The sequence below is a fragment of the Nannobrachium achirus genome (assembly GCF_963921795.1).
Source record: "Nannobrachium achirus genome assembly, chromosome: 8".
NCBI lineage: Eukaryota > Metazoa > Chordata > Actinopteri > Myctophiformes > Myctophidae > Nannobrachium > Nannobrachium achirus.
The window spans coordinates 47,610,224-47,625,967 of record NC_137817.1 but is presented as its reverse complement, the minus strand read 5'-3'; the positions used below and the strand labels follow the sequence as shown (position 1 = coordinate 47,625,967).

Below are 15,744 nucleotides of genomic sequence, written 5' to 3'. Positions count from 1 at the left end.
AAATAGGATCTAATTTAAGGACTTGAGACACAGCTATAGTGTCCTCCTCCCCCTCCCCGAATCACATGATTCTCACACCAAACAGACTGATGGGAAAGTCAAAGTCCTGACTCCACAAAACAAGGCGAGAAGGAAGTCAAACATGTCTATTTTGAGATAAAATTGTGTCACACACGCATGTGCATGCGCGTGCGCGCGCGCACACACACACACACACACACACACACACACACACACACACACACACACACACACACACACACACACACACACACACACACACACACACACACACACACACACACACACACACACACACACACACACACACACACACACACACACACACACACACACACTTCTCCAACCAGGGAGGGGTCCACAATTTCTTAATCACTTAAAGCCCTGCACACTTTGTCTTATGACAAAAAAGTGCAAAATAGCTGATCTACCAGATCACGTGTCACACCGTGATGCATGGTCAGCTATATTTTCACTATTTCTGAACCAAATCATTTGTTCTAATAAAATAAATCATTAGATTACAATTATGCCCTAACCCCAAATAGGGAAACAAGGGGTTTTAATTAAATTGTGATATTATCATCATAAATATCTAACATATCAGACACTCTGCATTCTCCCAAAAGGAAATAATTCATTCTGACCAGAAGCAAGTCATTGAAACATATCCCTACCAGTCATAATAACAAATGAATGACCGGCGGTAGGCCTATAGCAAGTCTGACCCCGTCTCCAACAATGAACATACACGTCACGTGCACACACACACACACACGGTTCTGGGTCTGCTTTCCTGTTATTCACTCAACTCCAGTCAGGATGGAAGAATGTCAGCCATGACCTAATAATGGTACGTCTCTCTAGGTACAGGAAAAACACAGCGGGGGGTCTAGGCAGGGACATTCTGCATTATATTTACATGGCCTGTTATGTTGGAAAAATAATGAATCCATCTCCTCTCTGTGATCAAACAACCATTAGCCGACACGTTTCTCTGTAAAACAAACGTAATTGGAAGTTCTGTACTATCATAACATAGCTCATGAGGAATAGGAATAATGGTGCACATGGTGGTGTAGGTCCTCTTGTGGCTGTTTAAAGAAACTGCAATCTAAGTCAAATGCATGGATTAAATATAAAACTAAATCTCACAACAAAAAATGTTTGTTGGGATAAATCCTAATCTGCAATTTGTGAAACACTAGCAGCGCTGTGTTTCATAAACAATTATCAAAATATGTACAAGTATAATGGTTTGGTGGTTTGGTTTTAACCAGTTTTCTTTTCCTTTTCTTTTTTACATCCAAGATTATTAGGGTTTTCTGGAAGATTGAACATGTATTTTATTGCTACAGATGTGCCATTTCAAAACGTCACACGTCCTGCCATTGGCAAACTGACAGTAGATTTCCAGTGGATTGGCAGAACATTGAGCTTGCAGATACATTAAGCTATTTTTGCCATTTTATGTCCTTCTCTGACTTCAAAGTTTAAATCTACCTATGGATAAGGTGGATTCTGCTTTTCAAAGGGAATGGAGTGCTTTCTTGCCATTTGCGGGGTTTCGCAAAAATACGCTCCATTCTCCATAAAAATGTGAATGGAAAAGCAGGGAAAAATGCATTTGCTGGAAAGTTTGACCCAATTGACCACTTCATATACTCTTTCATCTTAAAATAACTAATAACCGAAAATAGGCTATCTAACGAGCTTGATGTCGGGACTTCGCTACTCTTTATGGAAAGATATATAGAATAATAACATTCACATTTAATACATTTAGTTTTTTTTATTACAAATGTGAGCGGAGAAAATACAAACTTCAGTGCTACCTTGAAAACAGTCACTAGGAACATTGTTGAGATGAAAAGTGCGCTTTCCATTCCATACAGTAAAATACAGACCAACAAACAAAGAATCGTCTTCCAATGGGGTGTGATGTTTTTGGCTAAAATAAGTGTAAAATACTATATTCTGATTGTTTGTATTCGTTGCTATAGAGTATTCGTTGCTATAGAGTGTTTGTTCAGTAACAGGGTCTCCCCGAAAATACGCTACATTTTGGTCGAGATACCAATTCATCCAATCAGGAGCGAGAACTTGTAAACAAATGAAATTGGAAGAGAAGGAGGAAAAAGAGGGAACTGGAACACTGTAGAATTACTGGTGGGAAACATTGTATTGAAATGACATTAAAAGATGCATAATGGTTTCCATGTTGAAAAATGTGAAAAATAGCAGAAATAGCAAGTAATTGCGACGCATCACTGACGTGTTGTAAGCTTGTAGATCAGCTATTTCCAAGAAATGTTTTTAAAGTATAAAATTATTAAATATGTCAGTAATCTGCCCTGTGCAGTTTGTAATTATGAAGCCTAAATGGCAAACAGAAATTAAGTTGAATGAATGAAAGAATGTATGAATTCATATGTTCCAGTCTTCAATGTCAATCGTTAATCGCAATTACTTGTGTGACAATTAATCGTCAGTTTAAATTAGTAATCGTGACAGCTCAAGTGAGACCCGTCTGTTAGTTGGCACACAGCCCAGGTGTGGTCAACAAGCTTTCTACAGGAACAGAGCCGTTTTAAAATGAGGTGTTGTGGCTCCCTCCGATACGAAGAGGGGAAACGCAAGTGCACCTTCCAGGACTTGGTATCCTGAACTGAAAATGTACTGAAGAGCTGGAGAGACAGGGAGACCCCTGTTACACTCTACAGCAGGGTTCCCCAATAGGCGGCCCGCGGGCCATTTGCGGCCCGCGGGGGGCTACTGTCTGGCCCACACCAACCCCAGTAATAATGGTGGTATTAAGAGCAGCAACAACACAAGTATATTGTCGTTGTCGGGTGCAAATTTGTAGGTTCTTTTGCAAATCATACAAGGCCGTCGCACAAAAGCAGTGAAAACAGCAGATCTACAAGCACACAACGCCTTGCGTTGCGAGGCGTTGTGTGCTTGTAGATCGGCTAGTTTAAATACTTTTTAAAATGATAAATGCAAAACGAATGGTTTTGGACATAGAAGATTTTCACCTGACAACGACGATATCTGAACTGTCGCAGTCGCTGGAGTAGCGGGAACGCCGCCGTCGCCCCCTGCAATGTTGTGGCCCTCGGCTTGGTACCCTAGACATAATTCAGCCCTTGGGGAAAACTAATTGGGGAACCCTGCTCCACAGCAAATGATTTCTATCACAATATAGAGCTTTAACTTAAAAAGGAAAAAAAATATATATATATATTCAATTACACCTTCTTTAACTGTGAAGACTAAACAAACAAAAAAAAAATAACACTTTCTGTACTGGTAGTCTTCCAAACATTATGCTCTAAAAAAATACATTTGTCACATTCTACTTGACTTCTTTTTAGGCCTCCATTAACACTATTGGTCTCAAAGACTCTCCTTCTCATGTCCATAGTGTGTAGGCTAAGGGCAGTGGTTCTCAACCTTTTCAGGCCATGACCCCCCAAAATAATCATATTTGAACTGGGGACCCCTCCACCCTGACAAGCAATTGGAATGTAGGAGTTGAGGCATTACATTTTGTTTGATTCGATGTTTGATTTTCACAAACTTCGCGTCTTTCATTACAGTATTATTATTTGACAATTCGGCCAATGTTTAACCAGGAAAAACACGCATTACCGCATCAAAAGTAATCAACAAACGACACTATAAAAAGTATAGATTGTTGATTACTTTTGATTCAGTAATGCCTCTTTTTCCTTTATTTTTTTTAGGTTTTGAGAAAGGTCTTAAAAGTCATTTAATTGTCACTTCAAAATCATTTGTGGAGTGGGGACCCCCCTGGGGGTTCTGACTAGGGATGGGACGATAAACAAATAATAAAAATAAATAAAAAACACATTTAATTTATCATGATATCGTCCTCCGTCATGCACTGGGATCAATTAACCTTTTATTTGCAGAGCTGCATATCCGGTACCACTATACCCTCTATAAAATTGGTAAAAGGTACTTATAATATACTGTACGTACTTATCCGGTACCACTTAAACCCTCTATAATTTGTAAAAGGTACTTATAATATACTGTACGTACTTGATAGTCTTTTTCTCACTCTCTATGAAATGTCTTTGCCAAAAAATAGACCGGCTATTTTTTGGCAAATATTCCGCCCCAGGATAATGGATTTTGATTATCGCGATAATATCGTAAATCGCAATTTCTTTTGTCACGACATCCCTAGTTCTAACCCACCACAGGTTGAGAACCACTGTCTTCAGGGCCTGGACACGGTCTTCAGCAGAGTGTTCTTCAGGTACGTACACAGCTGGTTCATCAGGTCCTTGCCCTGGCCTTCCACCCAGTGGATCTCCACCCCCACGCCACCGGCCCCGTCTTCCTCCAGCATGGCGTTCAGGACGCACTTAAACAGGAAGTGCTCCACTGAAGCGGGGCTCTGCGGGCGCTTGGTTGGCACGGCGTCCTGCGAGGAGGCGGCGGCGGTGGTGGCGGAGGTGCCTCTGGCTTCCTGTGCCGTGGCGGGCACTTCCCCCTCCGCCTCCTCCACCCGACCTCCCGCTGTGACCTGGTGCGAACGGTCCTGGGCCTGAGGGGGTTCTGTAGAGTCCATGCTGCTGTCTAATACGCTGGTTCCTAAATTGCTGATGGTCTACCAAAAAAAGAAAAGGAAATAGTCAAGAATCATTATTATTAATTTCCTTTATCCAAAGTATTTATTTAAAAAGCAAATTTATATATATATTTTTTAAGATTTGTTTTTGGGCTTTTATGCCTTTAGTATGTGAACCATCACAGCTTGACCCTATCTCTGTCTGTCTATAACACCTGACGCTGTGGTTCCCCTGACACATCACTGTGACATCACAGGTGACATCACAGTGATGTCAGATACTCAGGGATAGAGCACGGATCTCCATATATGGGCATAAAGGGCTGACACATCACTGTGACATCACAGGGATGTCAGATACTCAGAGCAGGGATCTCCATATATGGGAATAAAAGGGATTGTATGTACGCAGCAAAGGTCAATCCTACTCTTTTCACCTAGAGACCCAAAAGAGAATCCGGTGTCTCTCCATCCGGTGTGAAAAAAAGATTTTCAGAATTTTGTTTAAATGTAAAAGAAAATCCAAATCAACATTTTCAAATGCAGCAAAAATGTCCCATCTATTGTACATCGGCTATTCTCAGTACTCTTGTAATAGGGCTTAAGAAATTCATTCGTCATATATTTTTGGGTATGAGTTTGGGTCCCGGGTCGAGACATCGGATTCTCTTTTGGAACTCTAGGTGAAAACGTTTGTGACCCTTACTGCTCTCATCATACCTTGGTTTGTTCCAGATCCTGAGCTTCTGGTTGGGTTGAAGTGCTTCCATTGGAGCTCTGTTGGACGTCTGGCTCCTTGTGGGGGTGGCTGTGGGCCAGGGACGTGCAGAGAATGTTACAGGGGCAGGACATTTCTAAAAGGGCACTTTTGGTGAAAATATCGAAAATAGGTGATCTACAAGCTCACAACGCCTCGCACTGCAACACGTTTGAGCTTGGAGATCGCCTATCTGCGATGCGTTGTGAGCTTGAGGATCGCCTATTTTCAGTGCGTGATACCACACTGAACTAAGCATTATCAAGCCAATACTGAAGATGTGGCGTACGGCATGGATTTCTACACAGAGGGCAATCTTTCAAGATAAAATGCGGCATTAAAGATGGGGTGCCATGATTTCCCCCCCCCCTAAAACATGATGATCAGGTATTATGATTATACTAGGGAGGAAGATTATTTTCCAAAAAAGTGTACAAAAATAGTTAAAATGTTATGTTGTGTTATGTGGCCACACCCACCAGTTCATTAACTCATTTACTGTCTTTTAAAACATCGGCTGAAGGGGTTAACTGCCACGTTGTCCTTACCTTTTAACGTGGGCGCGTGCACACACGATCTGTGCACGGATCATGTACCAGGCGTGTGTACACCCGATCACAGCTTTCAAATAAAAAAATCCCATTGAATACGCTTCCATCGCTGAGCTCCCTCTACTACTGTTTACACGAAAGCTAACGGAAGCCCGCCGGAAGTCCCGCCCCTAACCGGATACGGAAACCTGATCAAACAGGATACGGTAATGCAACCGGAAGCACTTTCCGTGGGTGATTAGAGCCCAATTTGCGATAAACAGCGATTATACTTTTAAATGTTTTATAGAGATTAAAGCATATTACATTCTCAGGTTTATCAGGCCCGGCGGAGAGGAACATAGAGATTTTCTCAGGGATTTTATCGGGTGAGCCGGTAAATTAGTTAAGTATAGCTGGTTGTCAGGTAGGATGTGACCCAGCTGAAGTTAGCCACACCCACGGTGTTGGGTGTGTGGTAAAAGGGCAGGGGATGAATTTAAGATGTCATTAAATCAGTGTTTTTCGATCGGGCCTTTTGACTCATAAGCTTTCAGGAAGAAACCAAAAATACACAGGGAAGGTAAATTTGCACAAACCCCACCCGGTGGTCAATTAGAGTAATGATAACTCCATACACACATACAAATCAGAAAAAGTACAAAACTATGGCACCACCTCTTTAAAGTTCAGGAGTGTTTGAAAAGGGCAATTCTCTTGAATGCTGCCTTCAGGTATGGCATGGAAAGGCATTTCTTGCACCGCAGTAAAAACTGCATTCATGGTCTGGAGAAAGGGCACCTTTTACAGACAGGTAAAAGGGCAGGGGCTCAAGCCCCGTCTATACATGTGCACGTACCTGCTGTGGGTGCTGCTGCCTTGCTGTGTGGAGGAGGAGGAGGAGGAGGGGGGTTGCTGGTTCTGGGAGGATTGGGACAGGGTTGCTGTCGGAGGCGCTCTGGGAAGCTCCCGTAACTGACGCTTCTGCTCGCGCCGCCTCTGTCGCCCGTGGATCCAGGTGTTCTCCACGGCCGTCAAGAACAGACTCCTCTGCTTTGCCCCGCATGGCAGCCGCTTGTGTAACACCTGCAGGCAATGGTGGAAAAAGTATTCACATTCTTTGTAAAAGTATCAAAATTATAATTTATACTCTGTTTAAAAAAAAAGTCAGGAATTCAAAATGGACTTGAGTAAAAGTGCAAAAGTACTGGTATCAAAAGTTCTTAAAAAGTTGCCTGTGATCAGTAGCATCAGTCATCAGACGGACAACACCTTGGCCGGAAGTTCAAGGTTGATCAGTTCAAGCTCTTATAAGCATATATACGACATCATATTTTGTTTCACAGGGGGAAAAAACATGACTGGATTTTGATATAAGAATACAGAGATACATTTTCCTTTTTTGGCTTGTTAAATAAGCGCACAATGTGACTGGGGATGTGATCTACAGATCAATCTCAGAAAATTAGAATATTTTGTAAGAAAGCATTGCAGTTGCCATAGCAGCCCAAATCATAACGGAGTGACTTTGGAAACTTCCCACTGGACTTAAAGCAATTCTGACTTCAGAAGGTTGACATTTCTCTAATATAAATCCTTGTTTTGAGTGGTCTCGTGTAATATTGTATGCCATAAAAAAATAAAATGTTATCAAAAAAAGGTTTGGAATAATTCACTGAATGTGCAATGTATCTAGAATATATGAAAGTTTCAAGAATATTTATATATATTAAGAACTTTATATTAATGTATATCTCTTAAGACACCCTGACCCAGCTGGAGCGTGTGATATCATTATTCACAAATTTGTGTACTGATCTGATTCATTATACTACTGAAAGATATGCATTAATTTCTATCCACTAGAGGGTGCTAGTGTTTACTTGTACAACTAAAACCTTTTATTTGAGTAAAAAGGTGCAATGTGTATTGTGTAACATTTCTACCATTATAAACACAAAAGGAAAAAAATGGAAATATCTGCAGGCTATATCAAACATAAGCAAGTGTACCATATGCTGTTTTGATCAAACCTGAAATGACACTCATGGTATAAAAATAACAAAAAAAACAGCGACGCTATAAATAGAGTCAGGAACTACACCTTTTCTTAAAAAAACAACACCACAACAGCATGTGCCATAGGGTTGTACAGTATTATGTATTTCTCTGTATTTGGAGAAACAGTTTGCTATAGTTTGGAACAAGAGTTGACAGCGAGCATACTTCTAAAACAAGGGTCTTCAACAAGGGGTCCGGGACCCCTAGGGGGTCCTCCAAATCTTTGTGTGATAGAAACTTTTTTTTCTCCTTCTTTATACTAACCACTTGAACCCAAGCGTCCATTTTCTGAGAACTTTAGCCAAAAATAGCAGATCTACAAGCTCACAACGCGTTGTGAGCTTGTATATCGGCTATTTTCAGGTGTAGAGGGGGAAAAAGAGCAGACTAAGTACAGAGTGAAAGGTCAAGTTTATTAAGTCTTGACGGTTCAAGTGGTTAAATATCTAAAAACACAAATTGACAAATTGGGTGATGATTGTGCTGTCAAACAATGAAACTATGTGGAATCTATGAAAAGGTTGTGGGGGTCCCTGCTTCATCTCTTGCTCAACTAAGGGGTCCTTGGCCTGAAAACGTTGAAGACCCCTGTTCTAAAAGGTTGTCAGCGCAGGCGGATGCTTACCCTCAGCTCAGTGAGTGTTTTCTCCAGCAGGGCGGCGACAGCGTCCACTGGGCAGGCTGAGGTACAGCCCACAGTGGAGGCTTTAGCCTGCAGCTCCTTCAGACTGGCCTGGGGCAGCGTGAAGGACAGAGGCTTCCTGGACTTCTCCACCTTACGTCTCTTGCTGGGGGGAGACTGAGGCCAGACAGGGAGAGAGAGAAGAGGAGGATTTACAGAAATATATGTGCACGTTAGATCTTCTAGGCCAGTGGTTCTCTAACCGTTTCATGTCGAAGACCCCCAAATTGACACTTATTAGCCCGCGGACCCCCGTTTGAAAAGATATGCCAGGGACCATCATGTGAGAGAAGATTTTTAGCAGTGATTTTCAACGTCTTATAAGAATACCTTCGTACTCCCATTTGCCATTTGTCTCCATAGACTTCCATGTAATTCATAGTGCACGGCTCATGCACACCCATGCCTAGATCATGCACCACGTGTGTCCACATTGCTCACAGCTTTCAGACAAAAAAATCAGAATGGAAATCCGTTCAGCATTCATGAACTAGCAGCCATTATGTTTTCCTAAAATAAAATGTAAACAAAGATGGCTGCCATGTTTGAAAGATGGGGTTGCTATGGGGGTTAAACATGCAATTTCGCGATTGCTATCATGCCTACTACATCTTTTTTTTTTTTTTTTTTAAACGGGAAATTCTCTGGACTATCGGGCCTAGCAGGGAATGAGTTAAGCTATGCACCCCCATTTAATGGTATTTCCATCTCTGAGACCCCAATTTAGATTGCAAAATCAATGTTAATTTATTTTTTTCTTAATTTTTTTATCCCACGATTTTGCAACCCCTTTTTCACCCAGTGCCAATTGCCTATGTAATCCTGGGCTCTGCTCTCCCTCTGCCGCGCCTGGGGAGACAACGGACTGACCTCATGCTTCATTCAATGCATGAGTAGTCCAAGTTGTTTCTTTTCACCTGACAGGGGGGATTTCCCCGGGATGGACGTAGCGCGTGGAAGGAACACGTTATTCCAACCAGTTCCTTTCCCCTCCATCAGGCGCCCCGGCTGGCCAGGGGGAGGCATTATTGAGACCAGGATTACTGCATGTTTTTGTGAGGGTATCAACCCTTTTTTTTTCCAAAATAGTGTAAATAGCTCACAACACATTGATGCGACGCGTTGTGAGCTTGTAGATCGTCTATTTCCACTCTCAATGTTCTTTTCCAAGTATAAAGTTGTCAAATATGTTGTTTCTTTGTATATTTAAGTTATGTGTCATATCTGCCATGAGCAAATTCAAAGCCTAAAAGCCAAACAGAAATGTAATTGTCCACGACAAAAACACAATTAAATCGTTAATCGCAATTATTTGAGTGACAATTAATCGCCATGTACAGGTATAATGTCATAATCGTGACAGCCCTACACATTGGGACGGTGGGTGCTGGGCCAATAGAACCTAATATGTAAGGAGGTAGAGCTGATGACTACTGTAACTCCCTCCTCACTGGCCTCCCGGCATGTGCACCTAAGCCTCTCCAACTGATCCAAAATGCCGCGGCACGACTGGTCTTCAACCAGCCAAAATTCTCTCCTGTCTCCCCACTTCTCCGCTCGCTCCACTGGCTCCCGGTTGCGGCCCACACTGAATACAAAACACTGATGCTGGCTTTCAAAGCAGCCAAATGCCTGGCACCTCCATACCTCCAAAGCCTGATCAACCCCTATATAGCCACTGATATAGCAACATAAGTTTTTCAGAAAACTGTTAGGATTGGAAGACATTCGTAGAATCGGCCATTATCAGTGGTTCTCAAACTTTGTCATGTCAAGGACCCCCAAAATGATATGTATTTGGCCACAGACCCCCCCATCTCTAAATATTTTGTTCCGGGTACCCCCAGAAGCAAAGATTTTAGTTAAAAATGTTCACTCTGAATTAGCGTCTTGCCTCAAGTTAGATGCAGATTAGATACACGTGGTCTGGTCACAGTGGTCAGTGTTCTGTTCACAAGTAAGATGTTCAAGAAGCTGCCAATAGAGGGCAGTGAAAGACAATACTTATACATTGTACAAGTAGTTGGTCATTTCATTTACAGTTATAAGGGTTAGTTAGAGATTAGAGAAGCACATCAATGTGTTGGTAGGATTAATTTTGTATTCGTGTTTCTCTTTAAGTGAGATTACCTTCTCTCCTTATGATAAACAAAGCTGTCGCGCTATGACATAGTACCCACATGTGGACATAATGACACGCCCGCTACACAAGGCATGCTTTGCATTCCCAACATTACTAACACACATGTGCAAACAGACACATGTGATCAGGAGTTATAGTCCCCCACTTCTTATAAAGTAGCAGATCCACAAGCTCACAACAAAGCGTCATTTCTCTTTTGGGTCTTGAGCTAAAAGGTTTGAGAACCACTGTGGTCTAATACATTGGTTTTAAAAGTGGGGTCCGGGGACCCCCAGGGGTACTTTTGGGGGGTTCCAGGAGGTCCTCAGCAAAATGTGTTAAAACAGCGTCACGATCATTTTTACCACTTTATCCATATAAAAAACAGCAGATATCCAACAGCGCATCACTTTGTGCCGCGCTGAAAGCTTGTACATCTGCTATTTTTGAATTATATGAGTATATATAAGTATTGTAAATTACTTTTTTTACTTTTTTACATAAATCTTCCCTCCCACCTTCCCTGCCGCAAAACATTTAAAAATGGGGGTCTCTGGTCAAATACATAGGCCTATCAATTTGGGGGTCCTTGGCACGACAAAGTTGGAGAAGGTAACTGGTCTAATGCATAGCAAACTGGGGGTCCTTGAAAGATAAATAAAAATAAAAACACAGAGGTAGTGAGCATGAGAGAAACAGGAGAGAAGAGGAGAGGGGAAGAGACTCATGAATTCCCAGCGATGACTCCTCTGTCATTCCGTCAGTGATGAGTCACCATGTGTGCCATCATCAGTCCACTTTATGCCTAAGGATAGAAAGTGGTTGTTCTAAAGTTTAGAACAACCACTTTTAGTCAGGGGCGTTAAGGGGAGAAATGCTCATTTTGTGCAAATCGCCACAGCGACCCCGAAGGTTGCCGACTCGGGCGCCCTTTAGCTAAATCATTTGCAAAATTTGACCTCTTTTAGACTGATTTGCACGAAATGAGCATTTTCTCCCCTTAGCGCCCCATATTACTTCTATCCTTCCAAATCACACTATGGCTCTTTTTTGATTGTCTTAAAGAGGAAAACCACCTATTTTCAATATTGAACTATGTCACCAGTAAGACTCCCTAATCGGGAGATAAGCGACCGTTAGGTCGCATAAACAAAGGCAATCGTAGCCAATCAGGAGGGAATATGGGAAATGGGACAGATCTATGTGGATGACATGACTTCAGAGATGCTGTGTAACGCTTTGTGTGATTTTAGGTCAAAATCTGTAGGAGCAGTGTCCAAAAATTTGTTTTGCAAAAATCGGCCTGATGGTGGCACTAGAAGAGGGCCATGTGAGAAATGTAATATTCCTTTAAGTTTGCCCCTTGGAATAAGGACTGGCAGTGAAACGTGGCGTCAGCGTATTTCCTGGACAAGACAAGTCATTGAGAGAAGGACAAGTCATCCACAGACAGCAACAGTATAAGAACAGGCTGCACTTTCACTACTACACCACAAGATGGCTCTATTCCACTCCATTTGAGCCCCCATCCATCCATCACTCCCTCCCTGCCATGCCCTGCTATGCTATGCAGTGACATTGGGGATGGTTGTATGTCCACGTCTGACCGCTACTACTAGCGCCATGCTGTGATGGCGGAAAACATCCTTATCTAACCATGTTCAATAATAATAGCTGCTCTTCCGCCTAGAGGTGATCCGTATACAGCCTCCAGTGAGCGGAACGAGCACAGCATGGGGTCTGCACTCTGCAGTGGGAATGTACTGTACAAAACACAGTGATATTGATGACAACGTGGCCAACTGACCTACAAACACTATAGACTAGGCAGCATTTCAGAAAATGTGCCGAAGGCAAATCATGTTAATTTATGACATACATGTGTTCTAGGGCTATTAATTATGCGGTGCTGAATCCAAATCTCCTGTATCTCCAACTCAAAAATGAGTACTAATGCCTCAAAATGGCCAATTTAAAGATGGTGGCCACCACTATGCTGAAAAATATCAAAACGCATTTTTGACCAAACAAGGTAGAAACTTGATTGAATTTAGCTTTTTAAGGGGAATTTCATATTCTGATGTCATTATAACATATTCAGGGTTAAGATTTCTTTTAAATCTGACCTAGTCTACAACAGTTAAAGGCAGTTCGTTCTCAAGGTGGGGCGCTGGGATCCCCCGGGGGTCCTTGAGGAGGTTCTAGGGGGTCCCCCAACAAAATCAGTTACCACTTAAGTAAAAGAAGAACCCTTTTTGATGAACGTCTCGTCATGTCTACTCTGCAGAGGTGGTCAAGTGAGCGTGTCTGTCTGGTGTGAATGTTTGTTGTTTTCTCATGGTTTCCTAGGCAACGCTCTGAAAGCCCCCCAGGCTAAGAGGAGTAGGAGAACAAATCAATACGATCCATACGGCGCATCCTTGACACAGATATGTAGTACATGCACAAGCACAATGCTACACACACGTGTACATGCACAAACACAATGCTACACACGTGTACATGCACAAAAACAATACTATACACACCCTTAGGGCTGTCACGATTGACATTTTACAGGACGATTAATTGTCTCTAATAATTGCAATTAACAGTGTTTTTTTGTCGTTGACAAGTACATTTTTGTTTGGCTTGTAGGCTTTTGAAGTTGTGCATGGCAGATAATGACAGATTATCTGCTGACATATAATGATAATGATGACATAACCTAAATACACAAAGAAATGTCTGACATTTTTGACAGCTTTACACTTTAAAAAGAACATTGATAGTGGATGGAAATAGCAGATCTACAAGCTCACAACGCGTTGCGACGCATCCATCCATCTTCAACCGTTTACTCGGAATCGGGTCGCGGGGGTAACAGTTCCAACTGTCATTTCAATAGTTCCTTCCCTATCCCAAGCAACTTCCTCCACTCCTTCCGGGAGTATACAGAGGCGTTCCCACTACTTTCCAGGCCAGTGTGGAGATATAATCCTTCCATCTGGTCTTTGGTCTGCCACAGGGTCTCCTCTTAGTGGGACGTGCATCGAGGCACTTCCTAGGAAGGCGCTCGGGAGGCATCCGTACTAGATGCCCGAACCACCTAAGCTGACTCCTTTCCAAGAGAAGGAGCAGCGGTTCTACTCCAAATCTCTCTCTACACTATTTTTCAAATGCTTGAACATAATATGAACATTTTTCAACATGGAAACGCTTATGACAATTATGACAAAATAATTGTGATTATGTCAAATAATTGCGATTATGTCAAATAATTGCGATTAGACGATTATGTAATAATTGTGACAGGCTTACAGGTTACACACTTGTACATCCACAAACACAATGTTACACACACACACACACACACACACACACACACACACACACACACACACACACACACACACACACACACACACACACACACACACACACACACACACACACACACACACACGTGCATATAGATTGACAAAGGCCCTATAACCTACTACTTACACTAGGATTGTCAATTAGTCAATACTAAGATAAACCATAACACGATATCCGGCGCTACCTCTTTCAATGGTAAAAGTCCTAAGTACACAAGACAGGATACTTTCTCCTTTTTCTATGTGAGAGAAAATCCATAGTTAAAACTAAGGGCATCGTCCTTAACTCATTTGCTGCCAAAAACGTTTTTATATACGTTTTTGGGTACCCAGCTGTTGCCTGCCAAAAACTACGTTTTACCATTTTTGGCCACTGGGGGGCACTGTTCACTAATATATGAGACAGCAATGTGTTCACTGCTCTCTTATCTGGGCTACCTGTGATGCTGATAAAAAATTATAAAAAATTAATTCATGTAATCAGCTTTCTGCACACCTTCTTCAAAATGGCCACCAAAATGGCCACCATCCACATGCTGTAATTGTTTGTGTGTTAATCTAAAAATGTATTTTTCTTGGGGTTGATTATATTTTTCTGCCAACTGCAAGGGGGCAATGGACATCTTCTGAGAACTTATTTTTTTTTTATTTAATTCTTTTTTTATTTCAATTTTCTTTTTTTTTAAATGGCTGAAATTTCTTAGATAGAGGTTTGGCAAAACCCTTGGCAGGGAATGTGTTAAGTTACACTATGTCTATACGATGGTGCGATGGTTGTGAGCTTATAGATTGGCTATCGGTACGCTGTGCCGTGGCATGACGCAGCATATATTAGGCACTAGGTTTGTCTCTAGAGAGTATTGATACTTTTCCAGTACCCGTATTTAGAATTATTATACTATTGCATTTATCAACATTTTACAATGCTCCGAAGCTATTGAAAAACAAATCTACAACTTCAACCCAACGCTGCACAGATAAATAAAAAAAATCTATTTCTTTTTACAGGCTAATCTGGTCATTGCTATTTCTTTTGTGTCCATCTGTTTTATGAATAAAATTTGTTGCTTCAGAGAAAAGTATTGCATAAACAATATAGTGCTCTGTCTATTTAACAATTAGGCAACGTAATTGTATAACAATGTGTGCAATTTAACATGTACAAGAGATTACACATGCACAAACAAACCAGCAGCAACGGGAATACAGGGAGGAGCTCAAATACTCAAAGCGTGGATTTGTGTTTCACACTTTGGGTCCTCTCCTCTGAATCACACCATTCTGTACCATGTTCCTCCATTATTCATATGATTCATCCACCACCTCTTCATTGCTTGCACACGCGCACACACACACACACACACACACACACACACACACACACACACACACACACACACACACACACACACACACACACACACACACACACACACACACACACACACACACACACACACACACACACACCTTTTATGGTGACAGCTAACTTGCCCGTTCTGTGGGTTGTGAGAACCCCTAAAAGCCTGGCCTAATTTTAAAAACCAACGGGGCATTAAAAGCGTTGGTTCAAGGAGACAAATCTCCAGATATGAAGTCATTATTC

General features: G+C 41.8%; 1 protein-coding gene across 1 annotated transcript in view; it reads right to left on the bottom strand.

The window, feature by feature from the left end:
* Positions 1-3,406: 3,406 nt before the first annotated feature.
* Positions 3,407-15,744, bottom strand: part of mettl16 (methyltransferase 16, N6-methyladenosine) — a 46,586-nt gene continuing 34,248 nt past the window's right edge. Inside the window, exons 9-12 of the mRNA XM_080730860.1 lie at positions 8,601-8,774; positions 6,774-7,000; positions 5,348-5,435; positions 3,407-4,666 (exon numbers count right to left, since the gene is read on the bottom strand). Coding sequence (XP_080586986.1) covers positions 4,274-4,666; positions 5,348-5,435; positions 6,774-7,000; positions 8,601-8,774 — 882 coding nt within the window. The 3' untranslated portion in view covers positions 3,407-4,273. The remainder of the gene's footprint in view (positions 4,667-5,347; positions 5,436-6,773; positions 7,001-8,600; positions 8,775-15,744) is intronic.